Here is a 25,752-nt window from a genome sequence, read left to right on the forward strand (position 1 = left end):
AGATACAACGCAACGCAAACTACACAAATGTAAATCTTTTTAAACACAATGAGTTGTACTTACCGTGTACGCTCTAGACGGTCCACTTGCAAGCAGAAAATAAAGATATTTCTGTTGATAATCGTCGTGTTTGTATCCGGTGTCTCGCTCAAGGCCATTGCGCCCACAGATTTGAATTTTGGCGAGAGTTCAGCCTATTGACGTCATTTCCGCGGTGTAATACCCGCAGATCTGAAACGGCAAAGTTAAGAGTAGAGTTAAATAAAGTTTTTAGTCAACGCAATAATTGACAACCGTTGACCAGTCCCAATGATCAATGATCATCGTCACACACACATCTGGGTGTGGTGAAATTTGTCCTCTGCATTTAACCCATCCCCATGTGATTTTAATCCATCCCCTGGGGGAGAGGGGAGCAGTGAGCAGCAGCGGTGCCGCGCTCGGGAATCATTTGGTGATCTAACCCCCCAATTCCAACCCTTAATGCTGAGTGCCAAGCAGGGAGGCAATGGGTCCCATTTTTATAGTCTTTGGTATGACCCGGCCGGGGTTTGAACCCACAACCTTCCAGTCTCAGGGCGGACACTCTTCTACTAGGCCACTGAGTCGAAATAATCGTCGAAATTTGGCGTCTGTGGCTGGAAGCAGACGCCGAGTTCGACATTCCTCCCAAACGCCACACTCCCTCGCTTTTCAGGGCTAAAAAAAAACAGTTGTAATTACCTTGTACGCTCTAGACGGTCAAGTTGCAAGCTGAAAACAAAAATATTTGCCTTGTTAGTCATCGTGTTACTAACCGCTGTGTCTTGTTTGCCAGAATTGCCGCTTTCCTACTTCCTGTTGCAAGCCACGCCCGCGGATTATAATTTTGCCGTGAGTTCCGCCTATTGACGTCATGTCCGCGTCACATGACTGCGACGTAATATTATCTAAAACTGTTTGTGCGGTATTGTGTTGTTCTGTGCGGTATTGTGTTATTCTGTGCGGCGTCGTGTTGTTCTGTGCGGCGTCGTGTTGTTCAGTGCGACGTCGTGTTGTTCAGTGCGGCATGGTGTTGTTCAGTGCGGCATGGTGTTGTTCAGTGCGGCATGGTGTTGTTCAGTGCGGCAAAATGTTGTTCAGTGCGGCATAATGTTGTTCAGTGCGGCATGGTGTTGTTCAGTGCGGCATGGTGTTGTTCAGTGCGGCATGGTGTTGTTCAGTGCGGCATAATGTTGTTCAGTGCGCCATAATGTTGTTCAGTGCGGCATGGTGTTGTTCAGTGCGGGATGGTGTTGTTCAGTGCAGGATGGTGTTGTTCAGTGCGGCATGGTGTTGTTCAATGCGGCATGGTGTTGTTCAGTGCGGGATGGTGTTGTTCAGTGCGGCATGGTGTTGTTCAGTGCGGCATAATGTTGTTCAGTGCGGCATGGTGTTGTTCAGTGCGGCATGGTGTTGTTCAGTGCGGCATGGTGTTGTTCAGTGCGGCATGGTGTTGTTCAGTGCGGAATGGTGTTGTTCAGTGCGGCATGGTGTTGTTCAGTCCGGGATGGTGTTGTTCAATGCGGGATCGTGTTGTTCAGTGCGGGGTGGTGTTGTTCAGTGCGGGATGGTGTTGTTCAGTGCGGCATGGTGTTGTTCAATGCGGCATGGTGTTGTTCAGTGCGGGATGGTGTTGTTCATTGCGGCATGGCGTTGTTCAGTGCGGCATGGTGTTGTACAGTGCGGCATGGTGTTGTTCAGTGCGGCATGGTGTTGTTCAGTGCGGCATAATGTTGTTCAGTGCGGCATGGTGTTGTTCAGTGTGGAAAGGTGTTGTTCAGTGCAGGATGGTGTTGTTCAGTGCGGCATGGTGTTGTTCAATGCAGGATCGTGTTGTTCAGTGCAGCATAATGTTGTTCAGTGCAGCATGGTGTTGTTCAGTGCGGCATGGTGTTGTTCAATGCGGCATGGTGTTGTTCACTGCGGGATGGTGTTGTTCAATGCGGGATCGTGTTGTTCAGTGCGGCATAATGTTGTTCAGTGCAGCATGGTGTTGTTCAGTGCGGCATGGTGTTGTTCAGTGCGGCATAATGTTGTTCAGTGCGGCATGGTGTTGTTCAGTGCGGGATGGTGTTGTTCAGTGCAGGATGGTGTTGTTCAGTGCGGCATGGTGTTAGTCAATGCGGGATCGTGGTGTTCGGTGCGGCATGGTGTTGTTCAGTGCGGCATGGTGTTGTTCAGTGCGGCATGGTGTTGTTCAGTGCGGCATGGTGTTGTTCAGTGCGGCATAATGTTGTTCAGTGCGGCATAATGTTGTTCAGTGCGGCATAATGTTGTTCAGTGCGGCATAATGTTGTTCAGTGCGGCATAATGTTGTTCAGTGCGGCATAATGTTGTTCAGTGCGGGATGGTGTTGTTCATTGCGGCATGGTGTTGTTCAGTGCGGCATGGTGTTGTTCAGTGCGGCATGGTGTTGTTCAGTGCGGGATGGTGTTCAATGCGGGATCGTGTTGTTCAGTGCGGCATGGTGTTGTTCAGTGCGGCATGGTGTTCAGTGCGGCATGGTGTTGTTCAGTGCGGCATGGTGTTGTTCATTTCGGCATAATGTTGTTCAGTGCGGCATAATGTTGTTTAGTGCGGCATGGTGTTGTTCAGTGCGGGATGGTGTTGTTCAGTGCGTTATAATGTTGTTCAGTGCGGCATGGTGTTGTTCAGTGCGGCATGGTGTTGTTCAGTGCGGCATGGTGTTGTTCAGTGCGGCATAATGTTGTTCAGTGCGGCATAATGTTGTTCAGTGCGGCATGGTGTTGTTCAGTGCGGGATGGTGTTGTTCAGTGCGGGATGGTGTTGTTCAGTGCGGCATGGTGTTCAATGCGGAATGGTGTTGTTCAGTGCAGGATGGTGTTGTTCAGTGCGGCATGGTGTTGTTCAGTGCGGCATAATGTTGTTCAGTGCGGCATGGTGTTGTTCAGTGCGGCATGGTGTTGTTCAGTGCGGCATGGTGTTGTTCAGTGCGGCATGGTGTTGTTCAGTGCGGCATAATGTTGTTCAGTGCGGCATGGTGTTGTTCAGTGCGGCATGGTGTTGTTCAGTGCGGCATAATGTTCAGTGCGGCATAATGTTGTTCAGTGCGGCATGGTGTTTTTCAGTGCGGGATGGTGTTGTTCAGTGCAGGATGGTTTTGTTCAGTGCGGCATGGTGTTCAGTGCGGGATGGTGTCTTTCAGTGCGGCATGGTGTCGTTCAGTGCGGCATGGTGTCTTTCAGTGCGGCATGGTGTCGTTCAGTGAGGCATGGTGTTGTTCAGTGCGGCATGGTGTTGTTTAGTGCGGCATGGTGTTGTTCAGTGCGGGATGGTGTTGTTCAGTGTGGCATGGTGTTCAGTGCGGCATGGTGTTGTTCAGTGCGGTATCGTGTTGTTCAGTGCGGGATGGTGTTTCTCAGTGCGGTATCGTTTTGTTCAGTGCGGTATCGTGTTTCTCAGTGCGGTATCGTGTTGTTCAGTGCAGTATAGTTGTGTTGTTCGTATTGTGTTGTGTTGTTCGTAATGTGTTGTGTTGTTCGTATTGTGTTGTGTTGTTCGTATTGTGTTGTGTTGTTCGTATTGTGTTGTGTTGTTCATATTGTGTTGTTCATATTGTGTTGAGTTGTTCGTATTGTGTTGTGTTGTTCGTATTGTGTTGCCTTTAACACTTAGCCTCTAACACTTAGCCTCTAACACTTAGCCTCTAGCATCTAGAAGGTAAATAAATAGGAAGGAAGGACTCACCGGTGACGTCTTCGCCCACGTCCAAGCGTTGTACTTTGTATTTTCATCCTTCTGACAGTGGAAAACATAGCCAACAAACACCGTGGAACCTAAACGAATGAAAGAAAACTATCATTTGGCCACAACCAACATTCACAGATACAACACAATGTGACGTGCGGGGTTGAGGTTAAAGGTTGAGTGAAGGGCCCTCGTTTTAAACTACTTTTTTGAAAAGGATTGGGAACAAGTAAGACGTATTTAATTTATTTAATGGGAAGTAGTAAGAGCTATTGAATTTAATCTATGTATTATATTCTATTGTATTGTATTCTGTTGTATTCTTTTGGATTGTATTCACACTAACCCCACTAAAACTTCAGCCCACAAAAACTCGCCTCTGGCGCCTAGTCTCTGGCACTTAGCCTCTAACACTTAGCCTTTAACACTTAGCCTTTAACACTTAGCCTTTAACACTTAGCCTTTAACACTTAGCCTAGAAGGTGAATAAATAGGGTTAAAGGTTGAGTGAAGGGACCTCGTTTTAAACTACTTTTTTGAAAAGGAGTGGGAACAAGTAAGACGTATTTAATTTATTTAATGGGAAGTAGTAAGACTTATTAAATTTATTTAATCTACTTTTCTTCCCAGGCAAAATTTGATGTGCTGCAATTCCAAATTTCCAAAGTGAATGAAGGAATGAAGTCCTTTAAATTATGATTTTGTATAAATACTAGGCATTAACACAAAATCGACAGCACAAAATGGGCAGACTTTACTTGTTTGAAAAGGACTGGTTACAAGACAGACTTTTTTAATTTATTTAATGGGAAGAAGACTTATTTAGTTTAATTGATCTATTTTTGTTCCCTGGCAAAATTCGATTTGCTGCAATTCCAAATTTCCAAAGTGAATGAAGGAAAGAAGTCGTTTAAATTATGATTTTGTTTAAATACTAGGCATAGACACAAAATCTACGGCACAAAATGGGCAGACTTTACTTGTTTGAAGAGGACTGGTTACAAGACAGACTTTTCTGATTTATTTAATGGGAAGAAGACTTATTTAGTTTATTTAATCTATTTTTGTTCCCTGGCAAAATTGGATTTGCTGAAATTGTATTTTGCCAAATCTTGCCTTGAGACCTGATAGGAAGTATTAAACGCTTAGTTAAATCAATACAAGTTGGTAATAAGAGCGAGTAATGTTGGTTGAACCGATGAATGAAGGTTGAAAGCAATTTAAATTATGACTTTGTATAAATACTAGATATTAACAGAACATCTACTGCGCGAAATGGGCAGAGTTTACTTGTTTGAGAAGGAGTGGCTTATTCAAAACTAAGATTTATTTAATCTGTTTGTTCCCAGGCAAAATTGGATGTGATGCAATTCCAAATTTCACCACATGATGGTGCCCAATTTTGACTTCATAGGACATATTAAACACTTAGCTTGTTATTATGTTCAAGGTAATCAGATTTGTTTATTATTCTAATGGCCTCTTCAAAACTATTCTGGATTACTACTTTGGATCTATTCTACATTACTTGGCAACAACATACTCTGTAACAGATTAGGCAGTATAATCATATATGTTAACTTGAGAGTGCCCACACTCAATCTACTTATCGTGATGTGTTAAATCAATTACTGTTAGACATTATTTGTCTGATAATCTACCAAATCTTTGAATTGAAGAATTTGTGATTTAATTAATAGCTTGTTCAGGGTAATCAGACTTGTATATAATTCTAATGGCCTTCTTTTGAAAACTATTCTGAATTACAACTTTGGATCTTATATTACTTTGCAACAATCTACTCGGTGACAGATTAGGCAGTATAATCACATATGTTAACTTCAGTGCCCACACTGTATTTATTTATGGTTATTTGTTAAATCAAGTACTGTTAGACATGAAATAGGAAGTGTTTAACATAAATGTTATGGCTACTCACCATTGTAGCTCGCTCCTGGTCAATGATACGAGCCTCTTCTTGCAGTGGAAAACTTGCAGCCAACAAACACCGTGGAACCTAAAGGAATGAAATTAAACATTAACATTTCGCCTCGACCAATTTTCACACGTACAACGCAACGCGGCTACACTTCTGCTATTACAAACGTAAATCTCCTTAAACACAATGAGTGTTACTTACCGTGTACGCTCTAGACGGTCCAGTTGCAAGCAGAAAATAAAGATATTTCTGTTGATAATCGTCGCTGCTCAGTGGCTCACGGCCATCGCGCCAACAGATTTGAATTTTGGCGGAGGTTCGGGCAATTACGTCATATCCGCGGCACATGACTGCGACGTAATACCCGCTTATCTGAAACGGCAGTTAAAAGTAGAGTTACATCAAGTTTTCTTGGAACCTAAACGAATGAAAGAAAACTATCATTTGGCCACAACCAACATTCACAGATACAACACAACGTGCGGGGTTGAGGTTAAAGATTGAGTGAAGGGCCCTCGTTTTAAACTACTGTTTTGAAAAGGAGTGGGAACAAGTAAGACGTATTTAATTTATTTAATGGGAAGTAGTAAGACTTATTAAATTTATTTAATCTACTTTTCTTCCCAGGCAAAATTTGATGTGCTGCAATTCCAAATTTCCAAAGTGAATGAAGGAATGAAGTCCTTTAAATTATGATTTTGTATAAATACTAGGCATTAACACAAAATCGACGGCACAAAATGGGCAGACTTTACTTGTTTGAAAAGGACTGGTTACAAGACAGACTTTTTTAATTTATTTAATGGGAATAAGACTTATTTAGTTTAATTGATCTATTTTTGTTCCCTGGCAAAATTCGATTTGCTGCAATTCCAAATTTCCAAAGTGAATGAAGGAAAGAAGTCGTTTAAATTATGATTTTGTTTAAATACTAGGCATAGACACAAAATCTACGGCACAAAATGGGCAGACTTTACTTGTTTGAAGAGGACTGGTTACAAGACAGACTTTTCTGATTTATTTAATGGGAAGAAGACTTTTTTAGTTTATTTAATCTATTTTTGTTCCCTGGCAAAATTGGACTTGCTGAAACTGTATTTTGCCAAATCTTGCCTTGAGACCTGATAGGAAGTATTAAACGCTTAGTTAAATCAATACAAGTTGGTAATAAGAGCGAGTAATGTTGGTTGAACCGATGAATGAAGGTTGAAAGCAATTTAAATTATGACTTTGTATAAATACTAGATATTAACAGAACATCTACTGCGCAAAATGGGCAGAGTTTACTTGTTTGAGAAGGAGTGGCTTATTCAAAACTAAGATTTATGTAATCTGTTTGTTCCCAGGCAAAATTGGATGTGATGCAATTCCAAATTTCACCACATGATGGTGCCCAATTTTGACTTCATAGGACATATTAAACACTTAGCTTGTTATTATGTTCAAGGTAATCAGATTTGTTTATCATTCTAATGGCCTCTTCAAAACTATTCTGGATTACTACTTTGGATCTATTCTACATTACTTGGCAACAACATACTCTGTAACAGATTAGGCAGTATAATCATATATGTTAACTTGAGAGTGCCCACACTCAATCTACTTATCGTGATGTGTTAAATCAATTACTGTTAGACATTATTTGTCTGATAATCTACCAAATCTTTGAATTGAAGAATTTGTGATTTAATTAATAGCTTGTTGTTATGTTCAGGGTAATCAGACTTGTATATAATTCTAATGGCCTTCTTTTGAAAACTATTCTGAATTACAACTTTGGATCTTATATTACTTTGCAACAATCTACTCGGTGACTGATTAGGCAGTATAATCACATATGTAAACTTCAGTGCCCACACTGTATTTATTTATGGTTATTTGTTAAATCAAGTACTGTTAGACATGAAATAGGAAGTGTTTAACATAAATGTTATGGCTACTCACCATTGTAGCTCGCTCCTGGTCAATGATATGAGCCTCTTCTTGCAGTGGAAAACTTGCAGCCAACAAACACCGTGGAACCTAAAGGAATGAAATTAAACATTAACATTTCGCCTGGACCAACATTCACACGTACAACGCAACGCGGCTACACTTCTGCTATTACAAACGTAAATCTCCTTAAACACAACGAGTGTTACTTACCGTGTACGCTCTAGGCAAAATTGGATGTGATGCAATTCCAAATCTATCTGACACGGCAGTTAAAAGTAGAGTTACATCAAGTTTTCTTTTTTAATCAACACAATCATTTACAACCGTTGACCAGAAAGAATCGTCGAAATTCGACGTCCCCCACAAACGCCACGCTCACTCGCTTTTCAGGGCAACAAAAGTACTTCTTTTTAAAAACGATGAGTTGTACTTACCGTGTACGCTCTGGACGGTCCAGTTGCAAGCAGAAAATAAAAATATTTCTCTTGTTAGTCGTATGTTACCATCCGCTGTGTCTTTGTCAACATCGCCGCCATTTTCCTACTTCCTGCTGCGAGCCACGCCCACGGATTTAAATTTGGGCGGAAGCTCTTTCCATTGGCGTCGTTTTCGCGTATAGCAAATCCGATTGGTTGGGAAGGGGGCACGGTTATGCAGCCGAGGGGTCCTGTGATCGGTGGGATGTAAAGTAGGCGTCGACGTCACGTCCGCGTCACGTGACCACGACGTGGCAGACGTCATATAGCAACCGCTGTTTTGTTTAGTAGACTTACAGTTGTTATGCATTGACATAATGGCGCACACACCAAATAGATTTAAATAAATTAAATAATTCTTCTGCCCACTCTCTTTTAAACAAGTTAACTCTCCCCGCGGATTTGAATTCCGGCGAAAGTTACGCCCATCGACGTCACGTATGTCACGTGACCACGACGTGGCAGATGTCATATAGCAACCGCTGTTTTGTTTAGTAGATTTACAGTTGTTATGCATTGGCATAATGGTGTGCACTCAAAATAGATTTAAATAAATTAAATATTTCTTCTGCCCACTCCCTTTTAAACAAGTTAACTCTGCCCACGTCCATTGACGTCTTGTCTGCGTCACGTGACCACGACGTAGCGACGTCATATAGTAACCGCTGTTTTGATTAGTAGACTTACAGTTATTATGCGTTGACATAATGGCGCACTGGTTAGCATGGCCACCTCTTAAGCATGATGTTGCGGGTTCGACGCCTGATCAATGTTAGCATGGAGTGAGCTGAAGTGCATGGCGCTGAAGATTTGAATCTTTGAAATGCGCTGAGGTCTGACATATCAGGCAGAATGGTTTGCCATCACGTTCAACAAAAAATAGAAACTTTCCCACTCTGATTAAAACGTCCTGTGTTCATCTACGTATTTTCGTTTTGCTGTGCATCTTTTCCCTGCCATTTCGAGAGCCCAATTGACACTCATAGTTTAAAGAAATGTGTTTGCCCATCCTACTTTGTGGAATTTCACCACATGCGCTTTTGACCAAAATACCAAATTGAACTCAAGTGAAGCCAACACGCACAACCCCCCCCCCCCCCCCCCCCCCCACACACACACACACAAATGTTGATATGAACATAAAAGAGCCGCATGCGGTTCGGGAGTTGCGGCTTGGCCAAACCTGTACTATACAACTTTATTTGTATAAAATTTTCACAACAGCTGTCACACAAACAAAGCGGGAAAAAACCGAAGACGTGCGTGTTCCGCCCACGCTGGATTTATTTGCACCTTTGAAAAGACACCGTATTGCCGCAGATGTGGCAAAGAGTACTTTTGGGCATCTGAGACGGAAGGATGTCCAAAGCATCACGTCACCTGCTCTGGTAGGCATGGTGGTGGGACGATGAGGTCAACCGCTTTGGGGTTGGCTGAATCTTTGATCGCAGGATGCCACACACTTGAAGACAGAAGCAGAAAAGCAGAGCTAAATGCAAAATGTACTCACCGGTGACTCCAATTTTTTTCCCCCCTGAAGAAACAGCTGGACGGGTGGCCCCGGCTGGCCAGTGGGACTCTTGTTATTCTGACCCTTTTTAGTGCGCGTTTGGGGCAACAACCGTTTTTTGTGGCGCTCTCTTCTGGTTCAAAAGTGCCCTGCATGTGAATTTGCTTTTCCTGCCTTCTGATTGGATGAGCGCCGGTGTGACGCGGTGCCTCTGTCACCGTGGCGGGGGGTATACGTTGGCATCGGAGCGTCTGCCAACGTCTGAGACCGGCTGGCAGTGTATCGGAGGTGTCGAGTGCGGTGCCGCTGGAGCTCACTCACCAGCTGGTGTTAGGGCCTCAGAATGAAGGCCAAGGAGAAGAATAGAAAGAGAAACAGAAACTTCTCCTCCAATTGTTTGATTTGTCTCTTCTGAGCTTCGATGAATTCTTTCAGCTCTTTGTTCCTCTAGGACGGACAAATGGAAAGTGGCATTCAAAAGCCAGTAAGCGTGCAAGTAAGTGCCGGGCTGGCTTTGGGCCCTTACCTGTTGCGCGCTGTGCAGCAGATCCATTCTCTCTTGGAGGATGCAAGCGTCGCGCTCCCTCAACTCGCACATCAGGGCTCGCTTCCATTGGTCCACGGCGCTCCTAAGCTCTTCTCTCTGATCCGCCGTCAGCACGTCATTCACGCCAGCGTGGCTGGCTTTTTCGCCGTCCGTGGCGGGGCAGTCCCGCTGCGGTAGCGCCTCGTACAACATGGCCTCCAGCTCCAGGATCCTCTGGGCCGCAATCCTCGTCCATCAGTGGTCCGGCGGGAGATTTGAGGGCGGCTTACCTTATGAGCCTGGTCCATGGAACACTTCCTGAAGTCCAACTCTTCATCCAGGTAGCCCTTCTGCTTGCAGAACATATCCTAGCACAGCTCAAGGTCAGAATTGTTGGGGCACATTGCCGGAGTTCCCCTTGGCTGATGTCGCGTGTCTGTCTACCTTCTCACTTTCAATGTCCAACATCTTCTGTTGAAGTGCTGACTTGGTCACTTTGATGTATTCTAACCACTGAGGAAAGGCTGCTGTCACATAAGCAGAAAGCGAGAGCGTGCGTGGACGTGCGCGTTACCTTCTCGGCTAGGGTGAGAAGGGTCCTGGCGTGAATCACGACCACCTGCTCCTCGTTGGTGAGATTCTGCAAGAGCCCAAAGGCACAGCGTCAACAAGCTTCTTTCAGCGCAAAGCCTTCCAAAAGTCACATTTGAGCCGCCGAGTCTCGTGGAGTGCGAACATAAGGAGTTCGACATACACTTACGGCGTTATAGCCCAGGATGTCCAGCTTCTTCATCAGATCACTGATGACGATGTCCGGGGGAAAGGCGCAAGGAGCAATGTAAGGTGTTCTGGGACCTCGGGTTAAGGTTAGGGTTGCGAGGGACGCCTTACGTACGCTCCCGCCCTCGGCCTCGCAGTAGATCTGCAAAGGGCTGAGGCCGTCTGGGAAACGGACTTGCAGAAACTTCAAGACGGGGGAGCGCCACTCCCTCTCCTGAAAGGCAGAGGCATGCATCCGTCCGTCCGTCCGTCCGTCCGTCCGTCCGTCACATCTCTGGCCTCAACACGCTTGTGCGAGTCTTCCCACCTCCAGCTCCAGGATGCGGAACTCAAGCAGTTCGTTTTGGTCTCGGATATCCTGGATGTGCTCTTTCAGACGCGCTTCTTCCGCCTCCATCCGCCTGACCTGAAAAGACAGTCAGACCTCATCTGCGGGGCTTCCCGACGGGTGTGACGCCAAGCGACTCCGCCCAGCGCCTTTCTTTCCGTCACCTTTTCGGCCAACTGCTGATTGCTCTGACGCAGCAGCTGCTTCTCCTCCACCCACTTGACATTCTAGAAGAGACAAACGCGTGGACAGCTTTGGAATGTTGTGTCATTTTCATCCACAAATTCTTTGGTTGACTGGAAAATGACATTTGCTTTTCTCCGCATTTTCCCAGCCACGTTCGGGGGGGGGGGGGGGGGTTGGTCCAGTAATGCCAGACGGATGAGTGACTGAAGAATGTAGCTATTTTGTTTGAGAAAAAGGTGTGCTCATTGATGAGCTTACCTGTCCTTGTTGCTTTAACACTTAGCTTCTAACACTTAGCCTCTAACACTTAGCCTCTAGCATCTAGAAGGTAAATAAATAGGAAGGAAGGACTCACCGGTGACGTCTTCGCCCACGTCCAAGCGTTGTACTTTGTATTTTCATCCTTCTGACAGTGGAAAACATAGCCAACAAACACCGTGGAACCTAAACGAATGAAAGAAAACTATCATTTGGCCACAACCAACATTCACAGATACAACACAATGTGACGTGCGGGGTTGAGGTTAAAGGTTGAGTGAAGGGCCCTCGTTTTAAACTACTTTTTTGAAAAGGATTGGGAACAAGTAAAACGTATTTAATTTATTTAATGGGAAGTAGTAAGAGCTATTGAATTTAATCTATGTATTATATTCTATTGTATTGTATTCTGTTGTATTCTTTTGGATTGTATTCACACTAACCCCACTAAAACTTCAGCCCACAAAAACTCGCCTCTGGCGCCTAGCCTCTGGCACTTAGCCTCTAACACTTAGCCTTTAGCACTTAGCCTTTAACACTTAGCCTTTAACACTTAGCCTTTAACACTTAGCCTAGAAGGTGAATAAATAGGGTTAAAGGTTGAGTGAAGGGACCTCGTTTTAAACTACTTTTTTGAAAAGGAGTGGGAACAAGTAAGACGTATTTAATTTATTTAATGGGAAGTAGTAAGACTTATTAAATTTATTTAATCTACTTTTCTTCCCAGGCAAAATTTGATGTGCTGCAATTCCAAATTTCCAAAGTGAATGAAGGAATGAAGTCCTTTAAATTATGATTTTGTATAAATACTAGGCATTAACACAAAATCGACGGCACAAAATGGGCAGACTTTACTTGTTTGAAAAGGACTGGTTACAAGACAGACTTTTTTAATTTATTTAATGGGAAGAAGACTTATTTAGTTTAATTGATCTATTTTTGTTCCCTGGCAAAATTCGATTTGCTGCAATTCCAAATTTCCAAAGTGAATGAAGGAAAGAAGTCGTTTAAATTATGATTTTGTTTAAATACTAGGCATAGACACAAAATCTACGGCACAAAATGGGCAGACTTTACTTGTTTGAAGAGGACTGGTTACAAGACAGACTTTTCTGATTTATTTAATGGGAAGAAGACTTATTTAGTTTATTTAATCTATTTTTGTTCCCTGGCAAAATTGGATTTGCTGAAATTGTATTTTGCCAAATCTTGCCTTGAGACCTGATAGGAAGTATTAAACGCTTAGTTAAATCAATACAAGTTGGTAATAAGAGCGAGTAATGTTGGTTGAACCGATGAATGAAGGTTGAAAGCAATTTAAATTATGACTTTGTATAAATACTAGATATTAACAGAACATCTACTGCGCGAAATGGGCAGAGTTTACTTGTTTGAGAAGGAGTGGCTTATTCAAAACTAAGATTTATTTAATCTGTTTGTTCCCAGGCAAAATTGGATGTGATGCAATTCCAAATTTCACCACATGATGGTGCCCAATTTTGACTTCATAGGACATATTAAACACTTAGCTTGTTATTATGTTCAAGGTAATCAGATTTGTTTATCATTCTAATGGCCTCTTCAAAACTATTCTGGATTACTACTTTGGATCTATTCTACATTACTTGGCAACAACATACTCTGTAACAGATTAGGCAGTATAATCATATATGTTAACTTGAGAGTGCCCACACTCAATCTACTTATCGTGATGTGTTAAATCAATTACTGTTAGACATTATTTGTCTGATAATCTACCAAATCTTTGAATTGAAGAATTTGTGATTTAATTAATAGCTTGTTCAGGGTAATCAGACTTGTATATAATTCTAATGGCCTTCTTTTGAAAACTATTCTGAATTACAACTTTGGATCTTATATTACTTTGCAACAATCTACTCGGTGACAGATTAGGCAGTATAATCACATATGTTAACTTCAGTGCCCACACTGTATTTATTTATGGTTATTTGTTAAATCAAGTACTGTTAGACATGAAATAGGAAGTGTTTAACATAAATGTTATGGCTACTCACCATTGTAGCTCGCTCCTGGTCAATGATATGAGCCTCTTCTTGCAGTGGAAAACTTGCAGCCAACAAACACCGTGGAACCTAAAGGAATGAAATTAAACATTAACATTTCGCCTGGACCAACATTCACACGTACAACGCAACGCGGCTACACTTCTGCTATTACAAACGTAAATCTCCTTAAACACAACGAGTGTTACTTACCGTGTACGCTCTAGGCAAAATTGGATGTGATGCAATTCCAAATCTATCTGAAACGGCAGTTAAAAGTAGAGTTACATCAAGTTTTCTTTTTTAATCAACACAATCATTTACAACCGTTGACCAGAAAGAATCGTCGAAATTCGACGTCCCCCACAAACGCCACGCTCACTCGCTTTTCAGGGCAACAAAAGTACTTCTTTTTAAAAACGATGAGTTGTACTTACCGTGTACGCTCTGGACGGTCCAGTTGCAAGCAGAAAATAAAAATATTTCTCTTGTTAGTCGTATGTTACCATCCGCTGTGTCTTTGTCAACATCGCCGCCATTTTCCTACTTCCTGCTGCGAGCCACGCCCACGGATTTAAATTTGGGCGGAAGCTCTTTCCATTGGCGTCGTTTTCGCGTATAGCAAATCCGATTGGTTGGGAAGGGGGCACGGTTATGCAGCCGAGGGGTCCTGTGATCGGTGGGATGTAAAGTAGGCGTCGACGTCACGTCCGCGTCACGTGACCACGACGTGGCAGACGTCATATAGCAACCGCTGTTTGGTTTAGTAGACTTACAGTTGTTATGCATTGACATAATGGCGCACACACCAAATAGATTTAAATAAATTAAATAATTCTTCTGCCCACTCTCTTTTAAACAAGTTAACTCTCCCCGCGGATTTGAATTCCGGCGAAAGTTACGCCCATCGACGTCACGTATGTCACGTGACCACGACGTGGCAGATGTCATATAGCAACCGCTGTTTTGTTTAGTAGATTTACAGTTGTTATGCATTGGCATAATGGTGTGCACTCAAAATAGATTTAAATAAATTAAATATTTCTTCTGCCCACTCCCTTTTAAACAAGTTAACTCTGCCCACGTCCATTGACGTCTTGTCTGCGTCACTTGACCACGACGTAGCGACGTCATATAGTAACCGCTGTTTTGATCAGTAGACTTAGTTATTATGCGTTGACATAATGGCGCACTGGTTAGCATGGCCACCTCTTAAGCATGATGTTGCGGGTTCGACGCCTGATCAATGTTAGCATGGAGTGAGCTGAAGTGCATGGCGCTGAAGATTTGAATCTTTGAAATGCGCTGAGGTCTGACATATCAGGCAGAATGGTTTGCCATCACGTTCAATAAAAAATAGAAACTTTCCCACTCTGATTAAAACGTCCTGTGTTCATCTACGTATTTTCGTTTTGCTGTGCATCTTTTCCCTGCCATTTCGAGAGCCCAATTGACACTCATAGTTTAAAGAAATGTGTTTGCCCATCCTACTTTGTGGAATTTCACCACATGCGCTTTTGACCAAAATACCAAATTGAACTCAAGTGAAGCCAACACGCACACACACCCCCCCCCCCCCCCCCCCCCCCCCACACACACACACACACACAAATGTTGATATGAACATAAAAGAGCCGCATGCGGTTCGGGAGTTGCGGCTTGGCCAAACCTGTACTATACAACTTTATTTGTATAAAATTTTCACAACAGCTGTCACACAAACAAAGCGGGAAAAACCGAAGACGTGCGTGTTCCGCCCACGCTGGATTTATTTGCACCTTTGAAAAGACACCGTATTGCCGCAGATGTGGCAAAGAGTACTTTTGGGCATCTGAGACGGAAGGATGTCCAAAGCATCACGTCACCTGCTCTGGTAGGCATGGTGGTGGGACGTTGAGGTCAACCGCTTTGGGGTTGGCTGAATCTTTGATCGCAGGATGCCACACACTTGAAGACAGAAGCAGAAAAGCAGAGCTAAATGCAAAATGTACTCACCGGTGACTCCAATTTTTTTCCCCCCTGAAGAAACAGCTGGACGGGTGGCCCCGGCTGGCCAGTGGGACTCTTGTTATTCTGACCCTTTTTAGTGCGCGTTTGGGGCAACAACCGTTTTTTGTGGCGCTCTCTTCTGGTTCAAAAGTGCCCTGCATGTGAATTTGCTTTTCCTGCCTTCTGATTGGATGAGCGCCGGTGTGACGCGGTGCCTCTGTCACCGTGGCGGGGGGTATACGTTGGCATCGGAGCGTCTGCTGTCAGTGTATCGGAGGTGTCGAGTGCGGTGCCGCTGGAGCTCACTCACCAGCTGGTGTTAGGGCCACAGAATGAAGGCCAAGGAGAAGAATAGAAAGAGAAACAGAAACTTCTCCTCCAATTGTTTGATTTGTCTCTTCTGAGCTTCGATGAATTCTTTCAGCTCTTTGTTCCTCTAGGACGGACAAATGGAAAGTGGCATTCAAAAGCCAGTAAGCGTGCAAGTAAGTGCCGGGCTGGCTTTGGGCCCTTACCTGTTGCGCGCTGTGCAGCAGATCCATTCTCTCTTGGAGGATGCAAGCGTCGCGCTCCCTCAACTCGCACATCAGGGCTCGCTTCCATTGGTCCACGGCGCTCCTAAGCTCTTCTCTCTGATCCGCCGTCAGCACGTCATTCACGCCAGCGTGGCTGGCTTTTTCGCCGTCCGTGGCGGGGCAGTCCCGCTGCGGTAGCGCCTCGTACAACATGGCCTCCAGCTCCAGGATCCTCTGGGCCGCAATCCTCGTCCATCAGTGGTCCGGCGGGAGATTTGAGGGCGGCTTACCTTATGAGCCTGGTCCATGGAACACTTCCTGAAGTCCAACTCTTCATCCAGGTAGCCCTTCTGCTTGCAGAACATATCCTAGCACAGCTCAAGGTCAGAATTGTTGGGGCACATTGCCGGAGTTCCCCTTGGCTGATGTCGCGTGTCTGTCTACCTTCTCACTTTCAATGTCCAACATCTTCTGTTGAAGTGCTGACTTGGTCACTTTGATGTATTCTAACCACTGAGGAAAGGCTGCTGTCACATAAGCAGAAAGCGAGAGCGTGCGTGGACGTGCGCGTTACCTTCTCGGCTAGGGTGAGAAGGGTCCTGGCGTGAATCACAACCACCTGCTCCTCGTTGGTGAGATTCTGCAAGAGCCCAAAGGCACAGCGTCAACAAGCTTCTTTCAGCGCAAAGCCTTCCAAAAGTCACATTTGAGCCGCCGAGTCTCGTGGAGTGCGAACATAAGGAGTTCGACATACACTTACGGCGTTATAGCCCAGGATGTCCAGCTTCTTCATCAGATCACTGATGACGATGTCCGGGGGAAAGGCGCAAGGAGCAATGTAAGGTGTTCTGGGACCTCGGGTTAAGGTTAGGGTTGCGAGGGACGCCTTACGTACGCTCACGCCCTCGGCCTCGCAGTAGATCTGCAAAGGGCTGAGGCCGTCTGGGAAACGGACTTGCAGAAACTTCAAGACGGGGGAGCGCCACTCCCTCTCCTGAAAGGCAGAGGCATGCATCCGTCCGTCCGTCCGTCCGTCCGTCACATCTCTGGCCTCAACACGCTTGTGCGAGTCTTCCCACCTCCAGCTCCAGGATGCGGAACTCAAGCAGTTCGTTTTGGTCTCGGATATCCTGGATGTGCTCTTTCAGACGCGCTTCTTCCGCCTCCATCCGCCTGACCTGAAAAGACAGTCAGACCTCATCTGCGGGGCTTCCCGACAGGTGTGACGCCAAGCGACTCCGCCCAGCGCCTTTCTTTCCGTCACTTTTTCGGCCAACTGCTGATTGAGTGACTGAAGAATGTAGCTATTTTGTCTGAGAAAAAGGTGTGCTCATTGATGAGCTTACCTGTCCTTGTTGCTTCAGCGCTGACTCCAGATCTGCTACTCTGCTTTGATAGTGACCCATTTCTACCATCAGCTTTTCTCTGGTCTGAAAGGAGGAGGAGGGAGGCTCCTCCTCCTCCTTTCAGACCAGAGAACACCCGAGGCTGGGTGAGAACGGGGAGGCTGCGACCCGGCCGGGGGTTGCGGGAAGGGGCGCCACCTTGATCTCCTTCTCGGCGTCGTAGTCCCCTTCGCTGGTCTGGGCTAGCAGAGCGTAGGCTCGTTGCAGCGCTTGATATTCTTGCGTCAGCTGGCGGTAGCGAAGCTCCGCCTCTTCATGCACACACCAATGCAACACAGCACTAGTACCAGAATCAGTCAGACCGGCGACAAAGCACCCGCGACGCAAAGAAGAGTCCGATTCCAGGCTGAAGAGGAATGTTTGGTGCCAATACGCTGGCAGAAATGGCGGGCTACCTCTTCGGGTTCCGTGTCGGGGGTTCTGTCGGTGTGAAAAGACAAGGACGATCCGTCCGAGTCCACCAACACGTCTTCGTCGTAGCCGGAAAATGTTTCGATGACCTGCGGGCGCGGAAGCAAACATCTCTCTGAACAAACTGAAGCGACACCTCACGATGAATCGACGAGAGGAACGATAGCGAGAAAACGGCCATTTCATCTTGCGCAACACCAAGCAGCCGCAAACAAACAGGCTCACCTTGCAGGACCTCACGCTTTGTTCCTCCTCAGAGATTCTCGACGTCGGTATCGTAGCAGCAAATCTCTCTCCTGTCGACACAAATAATCCGCCTTTGAGATTCTTTGGATGCAAAGGGAACGAACGGCTCCGGCGCAGAAACAAACGCGACTCACAATGACATTTCTGACATGAGCGCCTGTCTCCAGAGCCTGAAAAACACGTCACCGGCGATGATTGGAGGGACGCTCGTCTTTTCCAAAAGTGACAACTACAGGGTGTGTCAGGGTTTTCCAGATTATCTTTATCGTATCATTGTGTTGCTTTGACTTTGACTGCAACCTGTAATAAATAATATTATTTATCCCTTATTTATCCCTATCGCTTATCCCTTCCTACACAAAGTCGTAAAACACCCCTTGCTATGTTTTGACTAGAGGTCAAGGGCTTCCTCTATTCAATCCACTCTTACACCCACCCTGTTTCTCTTAATTAAAATGCTCGTGCAGGAGCCGAGAGTCAGACTTCATTCGTACAACGGATGGACTCTCCACCTGCAGGTGTCCAAAAGAACTTACTTGTCTCCCGTGTGGTTCTTGCAAAATAAGTTGGAGCGAGCGCAACTCTAACAGGGTGCATTTTGCCACTAGCTGCCTACGGACAATGACGTCGCGCTCGCGGCTCATGGTTGACGGGCTGAGCAGCCGGGCAAGTCCGTCGTTTTCAGCGCACAGCGAGTGGCAAAGGCGCTGACAAAACGGGAGCTTTGAGCTGCTGAAAACGGCAAAACAAGTCTAAAGCGTGTTCAAACGCGTGCGCACAATGCTCCTGCTTGAAAGGTCGGAATTTAAGGGGCCAATTTTTTGGATGGCGGCCGCCGGCCAAGCTTTGGACGGAAAAGGTTTCCTGGCGACAGCGAGCGAGCGCGGCGCTGCCGTACGTGCACCGAGTCGCCTGCCTGAAGACCTTGGACAAGTCGTCGATGATGTGCCGCTGCTCCACAACTTGAAGGAACTCCATTTCACCGTCCTGCTGGCCGCAACCGCGGTCCAGGTCATTGAGCGAACTAGGCCTTCTCTGTGGAACACAAATGCAGTGGACTCTGTTGGCACGCCGCCGTTGTCCGCGTCGACTTACCAAGCTTGCCATCTCCTCGTTCTCCTGGGTGACAAAGCGCACTTTGTTTTCAAGGCGACACAGCACCAGCGAGAGTTCTTCATTCTTCCTGCTCAGGCGTTTGTTTTTGTACAGGAGTGGCAGAAACTGGCTTTCTGTTTCTCTCAGTCGCTTTAGCTGCAAGCATGAAGTGCGGGATGTGAAAGACGCACAACACGCGGGCCAGAACGTATCCATTCCTTTTGCATCGGTTTGAACGGAATCGTGGCTTTGGCTCCCAATAAAAGACATCTACCAGGCAACCGACTCGCCGCGCCGCTCAACTAATAAGCAAGCGCAATGGGTGCCTCGCTGGATGGCGCGCATCAAACGTAGCGCAAACCTTCAAGCGTGCCGTCAATAAATTACCAGTTCATTGCGCTCTTCAGAAAGCAGGGCGTTTCGATCCTCCAGGTTCCTGATGACTGCGCTGAGCTCAGCGATTTTCAGATGAAACCGTCGCGTGTCCCGATCCTCCTGAGACTGAAAACGCCCCGCAACACACACACACAAGCACTCGTTCAAAGTTCAAAACTGTTTTTGTGCTACCTTCCTCCAGCAACGAACTAAGTCATGCGTACTGCAAGTGTGTGATGAGGTGGCTTACGCAATGAAGAGGATTGCTAGTAGCGGCGTTGACCCCACTTCCAGGGTAGTTTAGGCCCGCCCTTTGGGAATCCCTCAGGGCAGCGATCTGCTGCTCGGCAGCCTGAGTCTGCAGCTGAAGGCGGTGGACGTGGCCGGCCCCAGGGCTTCATCCAAAACACTAACCGCTCTGTCTTTCAGCTTGATCTCATCCGTCTGGATGTACAAACGGGGAGCGCTCAGGCAGGCGGGCAAACTCATTTGCCAGAATTGTGACAAAAACAAAGAGAGCAACCGGCTAATTTTTTTCTTGAATCGACTAGAACACCTTTGCTGTGACAAAAGCGAAGCGAGCAACCGGACATTTTCTTCTTGTGAAATAGAATAGAATAGAATGCCTTAGGTGTCATTGCACTGCAGGTATACAACGAAATTGGGAACATAGCCACGCACCGCGCATCTGATCAGTCCTACCAGTCGGCGGATCTCCCTCTCGCAGTCTCTCTTGGTTCGGCTCAGCTCCTCCCGATGCTGGTGATGAGCCGATCGGAGCTCGGCCGCTCGGGACTGCCAGGCCTGCTGGGCCGCTGCCAGGGCTTCTTCCGCGCTCCTGGTGGAGGCGACACCGCTCGGTCTCCCGACACCGCCGCGTCTCCTCCACCTCCGCCAGCAAAGCGCCCCCCATCCTCACCTGAGCAGACATTGCGCCACACCGGGCCGTTGAGACCGCAACGGAGCGCCGCGACGCTTACTGGGGACAAGCTACACAATACGGTAGCGGCCGCATCGAAGCCCGAAGTGGCGTGCGGATAGTCAGACACGGATAGAGCGGATCACCTTGTCCATGGAGCCGTCCCTCAGGCTGAGGACCAAGGCATTCAGTCGCTGGATCTCTCCATCTTTGATTTTGATCACTCTCATCAGCTCCATTTCATGCTGCCGCAGTAATGTCTCCCTGGTAATGGCTAACTCTTTCTGCTTCTCCTCATGGAGTTTGCTTTTGAGTTCCGTCATGGCGGCGGTGGCACGGTGGTGCTCCGCCCGCAGGTCCTGACTTCTCTCTCTCTCCAGACAGCTGACCTGACATGACTTAGACTTAGACTTAGACAAACTTTATTGTCATCTTGTCTGCACATGGTGCATACAAAATGAAATTCCGTTGCATACGTCTTACAACAAAGTAGTGATATTGCAGTTGAATAGAAGTAACATATCCTATGAAAATATATATATATATACATATACTATATATATATATATATATATATATTAAAAATAAGTATAAAGTGCAGCAGTGATAATTATGCAATAGTGCAAGTAGGCAAAACAGTATTCAAGAGTGTGCAGAGGAATGCTAAACCATGTATTAAACTTCTATTTAAAGGGTTTATACAAGTTCAGTAAAGTTGGTAGTGCGAGATAGTGCAAGATAGAGGTCCGTAGTGTCATAAAGTACAGTTCTGTGAATGTGTGATGCAGAGTTCAAAAGAGTATAACGCTTTTGTTATACTTGTTTACTGTTTGTCTGTTGTGAGCCATGTCTTGTCACCGTGGGATAGGGGGGAACGAAATTTCGGTTTCTTTGTGTGTCTTTGGCATGTGGAGAAATTGACAATAAAGCTGACTTTGACTTTGACTTTGACTTTGAGTTCAGTTTAGAGCTCAACAGTTCTAGTGTTCAACAGTCTGATGACAGCAGGGAAAAAGCTGTTGCAGAACCTGGTGGACCTGCAGCGGATGCTGCAAACCTCTTCCCAGAGGGCAGCAGGGAGAACAGTCCATGGTGGGGGTGTGATGGGTCATTGATGATGTTACGGGCACGGGACATGCAGCGCTGAGATGAAATGTCCTGAATGGAGGGAAGAGGAGCCCCTATGATCCTCTCTGCTGTCCTCACCACTCTCCTCACGTTCTTCCAATCGGAGGCGGTGCAGCCTCCACACCACACAGAGAGACAGCTTGTCAGAATGCTCTCTATGGTGCTCCTGTAGAACGTCCTCATGATGGGTGGGGGCAGGTGGGCTCTCCTCATCCTCCGCTGTAAGTACAAGCGCTTCTGTGCCCTCTTGACCAGTGCCGTAGTGTTCATAGTCCAGGTGAGGTCTTCTGTGATGTGGACCCCCAGGAATTTGGTGGTGCTGACCACCTCCACAGCTGAGCTGTTGATGATCAGTGGAGCGTGGTGAGGCTGTTTTTTCCTGAAGTCGACGATGATCTCCTTCATCTTCTCCTCATTCAGGATCAGGCTGTTTTCTCTGCACCAGCCCACCAGCTGCTCCACCTCCTCTCTGTAGTCCAGGTCGTTGTTGTCTCTCATGAGCCCCACCACCGTTGTGTCGTCTGCTGACTTCACGATGTGATTGGTGGTGAACCTGAGGACGCAGTCGTGTGTCATCAGGGTGCACAGCAGGGGGCTCAGGACGCAGCCCTGAAGGGAGCCTGTGCTGAGGGTGATGACATCAGAGGTGTTCTGTCCGACCCGGACTGACTGAGGTCTGTTGGTGAGGAAGTCTAGCAGCCAGTTGCGAAGGGGGGTGTTGAAGCCCAGGTGTTCCAATTTTCCTACCAGATGCTGTGGGATGATGGTGTTAAACGCTGAGCTGAAGTCCAGGAACAGCCTCCGCACATGGGTGTTCTTCTCCTCCAGGTGAGCCAGGCTCAGGTGAAGAACGGAGGAGATGGCGTCCTGAGTGGAGCGTTTTTGCCGGTCGGCAAACTGGAACGGGTCAAATAATAGGGGGAGTCTGGAAACGATGTGACCTTTAAGCAGCCTTTCGAAGCACTTCATCATAACCGGAGTCAGTGCAACAGGCCGGTAATCATTAAATGAGGTGATTTGAGGTTTCTTCGGCACCGGAATGATGGAGGCAGTCTTAAAGCACGCCGGCACTGTGGCTTGGCCCAGCGAGGTGTTAAAAATGTCTGTGATGACCCCAGCCAGATGACTTGCACATTCCCTGAACACACGCCCAGGAATGTTGTCGGGGCCAGGGGCCTTACAGGGGTTGACTCTCCTCAGGGTCTTCAACACATCGGCGGAGTCAAGGCAGAGTACCTCCTCTTCCTGATGGGGGACAGTTTTAACTGCTGGAGTGCCGTTTAGTGCCTCGAACCTCCCAAAGAAGTTATTTAGACCATTTAGAAAGTCAGCATCAACTACACCCACCGGGGGGGGGGGGGGGGGGGGGGGGAGAGTGAGTTGTAGTCTGTAATCGCCCGTATGCCTTGCCACATACTCCTGATGTTTTTGACGTCGTGGAAACGATCCTGAAATTTTCGACTGCGGTCTCGCTTCGCTATCCTGATGGCACGGTTCAAGTTGGCTCTCGCTGTCCTCAGTGTCTCCTTGTCGCCAGACTTGAAGGCAGAGTTCCGCGCTCGTAGCGTTTGACGTACCTCCTCAGTCATCCAGGGTCGTTGGTTGCCCCGGGTGATGATATTCTTAGTGGTGCTGACGTCCTCGGTGCATTTGTTGATGTAGGCTGACACAGTCATGGCACACGCATGTCTAATCTACATCGGGAAAACTGGGAGGGAGGGAGGGAGGGAGGCAGGCAGGGAGGCAGGCAGGGAGGCAGGCAGTGTCTGTCTGTTGAGGTTTTCACCTTGTTCTTCTCCTGCTGAAGTTCTAACTGGACGTCCATCAGTTTGGTTCTCAGCTCGTCATTGGCGGCCTGAAGGACGTCCGTTCGCTCCGCCTTGGCCCGCCCTGCCGGAGCTCGTTTGGACATCTCTTACTCGAGTCTCGCCCGGTCGTCAGTCAGAGATCACAACATTTGTACCTGGAGAGCACAAACGCAGCGCTGTTTTCCACTGGCTTCGAACTCAACTTCAATCGGTACCGTAACTTACAACATCATAAACATAGAACTAGCTTGACTTATTCATTGAATAAATGCATTTGGTTCTTCAAAACTGCATCACGCAACATAGCGTGACCGAGACGGCCGTTATCCACCTGCGTGAAGTTATTTGGTGAAATGAATGAGATGTTTAAGACACCATCGTTCTGTCTCTATGTAGATGAAGGGAAATAATCGATTGCTGAAGGTCCAAAGGTGTTGTGATAAACAAATAAACATATTAGTGATTAGTGACATATTTGTGATAAACATATTAGGCAGGATAATCACATATGTTAACGTGACTGCCCACACTGTATTTATTTATGGTTATTTGTTAAATCGAGTACTGTTAGACATGAAATAGGAAGTGTTTAACATAAATGGAAGACGAAAGGGGTACTCACCATTGTAGCTCCTGCTGGTCAATGATACGAGCCTCTTCTTGCAGTGGAAAACATACAGCCAACAAACACCGTGGAACCTAAAGGAATGAAATTAAACATTAACATTTAGCCTCAACCAACATTCACAGATACAACGCAACGCAAACTACACAAACGTAAATCTTTTTAAACACAATGAGTTGTACTTACCGTGTACGCTCTAGACGGTCCACTTGCAAGCAGAAAATAAAGATATTTCTGTTGATAATCGTCGTGTTTGTATCCGGTGTCTCGCTCAAGGCCATTGCGCCCACAGATTTGAATTTTGGCGAGAGTTCAGCCTATTGACGTCATTTCCGCGGTGTAATACCCGCAGATCTGAAACGGCAAAGTTAAGAGTAGAGTTAAATAAAGTTTTTAGTCAACGCAATAATTTACAACCGTTGACCAGTCGAAATAATCGTCGAAATTTGGCGTCTGTGGCTGGAAGCAGACGCCGAGTTCGACATTCCTCCCAAACGCCACACTCCCTCGCTTTTCAGGGCTAAAAAAAAACAGTTGTAATTACCTTGTACGCTCTAGACGGTCAAGTTGCAAGCTGAAAACAAAAATATTTGCCTTGTTAGTCATCGTGTTACTAACCGCTGTGTCTTGTTTGCCAGAATTGCCGCTTTCCTACTTCCTGTTGCAAGCCACGCCCACGGATTATAATTTTGCCGTGAGTTCCGCCTATTGACGTCATGTCCGCGTCACATGACTGCGACGTAATATTATCTAAAACTGTTTGTGCGGTATTGTGTTGTTCTGTGCGGTATTGTGTTATTCTGTGCGGCGTCGTGTTGTTCTGTGCGGCGTCGTGTTGTTCAGTGCGACGTCGTGTTGTTCAGTGCGGCATGGTGTTGTTCAGTGCGGCATGGTGTTGTTCAGTGCGGCATGGTGTTGTTCAGTGCGGCATAATGTTGTTCAGTGCGGCATAATGTTGTTCAGTGCGGCATGGTGTTGTTCAGTGCGGCATGGTGTTGTTCAGTGCGGCATGGTGTTGTTCAGTGCGGCACAATGTTGTTCAGTGCGCCATAATGTTGTTCAGTGCGGCATGGTGTTGTTCAGTGCGGGATGGTGTTGTTCAGTGCAGGATGGTGTTGTTCAGTGCGGCATGGTGTTGTTCAATGCGGCATGGTGTTGTTCAGTGCGGGATGGTGTTGTTCAGTGCGGCATGGTGTTGTTCAGTGCGGCATAATGTTGTTCAGTGCGGCATGGTGTTGTTCAGTGCGGCATGGTGTTGTTCAGTGCGGCATGGTGTTGTTCAGTGCGGCATGGTGTTGTTCAGTGCGGAATGGTGTTGTTCAGTGCGGCATGGTGTTGTTCAGTCCGGGATGGTGTTGTTCAATGCGGGATCGTGTTGTTCAGTGCGGGGTGGTGTTGTTCAGTGCGGGATGGTGTTGTTCAGTGCGGCATGGTGTTGTTCAATGCGGCATGGTGTTGTTCATTGCGGGATGGTGTTGTTCATTGCGGCATGGTGTTGTTCAGTGCGGCATGGTGTTGTTCAGTGCGGCATGGTGTTGTTCAGT

General features: G+C 46.6%; 3 protein-coding genes and 1 long non-coding RNA gene across 8 annotated transcripts; all 4 read right to left on the bottom strand.

Moving 5' to 3' along the window:
• Positions 1–3,726: 3,726 nt before the first annotated feature.
• On the bottom strand, positions 3,727–9,112 carry LOC148394700 (uncharacterized). The gene is made up of 4 exons (XR_015859911.1): positions 7,613–9,112; positions 5,870–6,040; positions 5,669–5,746; positions 3,727–3,818 (listed from the first exon to the last, which is right to left on the bottom strand). It is a non-coding gene; the product is annotated as an uncharacterized LOC148394700 (long non-coding RNA).
• A 140-nt stretch (positions 9,113–9,252) lies between these two features.
• Positions 9,253–11,551, bottom strand: LOC148394701 (janus kinase and microtubule-interacting protein 3-like). 3 transcript variants are annotated; one of them, XM_088383326.1, is made up of 8 exons: positions 11,388–11,551; positions 10,876–11,301; positions 10,690–10,755; positions 10,560–10,628; positions 10,406–10,483; positions 10,116–10,349; positions 9,911–10,036; positions 9,253–9,541 (listed from the first exon to the last, which is right to left on the bottom strand). In XM_088383326.1, exons 2-7 carry the CDS (start codon positions 11,128–11,130, stop codon positions 9,920–9,922), a joined length of 819 nt encoding a protein of 272 aa, XP_088239452.1. In that variant the 5' UTR covers positions 11,131–11,301; positions 11,388–11,551; the 3' UTR covers positions 9,253–9,541; positions 9,911–9,919. The 3 variants fall into 3 exon arrangements, with proteins under 3 accessions (XP_088239452.1, XP_088239450.1, XP_088239451.1); XM_088383324.1 differs by having other exon boundaries at positions 9,253–10,036; positions 11,388–11,549; XM_088383325.1 differs by lacking the exon at positions 11,388–11,551 and having other exon boundaries at positions 9,253–10,036; positions 10,876–11,331.
• A 3,779-nt stretch (positions 11,552–15,330) lies between these two features.
• Positions 15,331–17,403, bottom strand: LOC148394702 (janus kinase and microtubule-interacting protein 3-like). Of its 3 annotated transcripts, none has more exons than XM_088383320.1 (8): positions 17,275–17,392; positions 16,950–17,189; positions 16,770–16,835; positions 16,640–16,708; positions 16,486–16,563; positions 16,196–16,429; positions 15,991–16,116; positions 15,331–15,638 (listed from the first exon to the last, which is right to left on the bottom strand). In XM_088383320.1, the coding sequence occupies exons 1-7, from the start codon at positions 17,362–17,364 to the stop codon at positions 16,000–16,002; spliced, it is 894 nt and encodes a 297-aa protein (XP_088239446.1). In that variant the 5' UTR covers positions 17,365–17,392; the 3' UTR covers positions 15,331–15,638; positions 15,991–15,999. The 3 variants fall into 3 exon arrangements, with proteins under 3 accessions (XP_088239446.1, XP_088239448.1, XP_088239449.1); XM_088383322.1 differs by having other exon boundaries at positions 16,956–17,189; positions 17,275–17,391; XM_088383323.1 differs by having other exon boundaries at positions 16,950–17,403.
• Positions 17,404–17,444: 41 nt separating this feature from the next.
• On the bottom strand, positions 17,445–21,147 carry LOC148394703 (janus kinase and microtubule-interacting protein 2-like). Its single transcript, XM_088383327.1, has 6 exons — positions 20,794–21,147; positions 20,431–20,647; positions 19,979–20,172; positions 18,393–19,854; positions 18,238–18,308; positions 17,445–18,101 (listed from the first exon to the last, which is right to left on the bottom strand). The coding sequence occupies exons 1-3, from the start codon at positions 20,968–20,970 to the stop codon at positions 20,165–20,167; spliced, it is 402 nt and encodes a 133-aa protein (XP_088239453.1). The 5' UTR covers positions 20,971–21,147; the 3' UTR covers positions 17,445–18,101; positions 18,238–18,308; positions 18,393–19,854; positions 19,979–20,164.
• Between the last annotated feature and the right edge of the window lie 4,605 nt (positions 21,148–25,752).

The sequence above is a fragment of the Syngnathus floridae genome, chromosome 8, assembly GCF_059516105.1.
Source record: "Syngnathus floridae isolate MCC-2025c chromosome 8, RoL_Sflo_1.0, whole genome shotgun sequence".
Lineage (NCBI taxonomy): Eukaryota > Metazoa > Chordata > Actinopteri > Syngnathiformes > Syngnathidae > Syngnathus > Syngnathus floridae.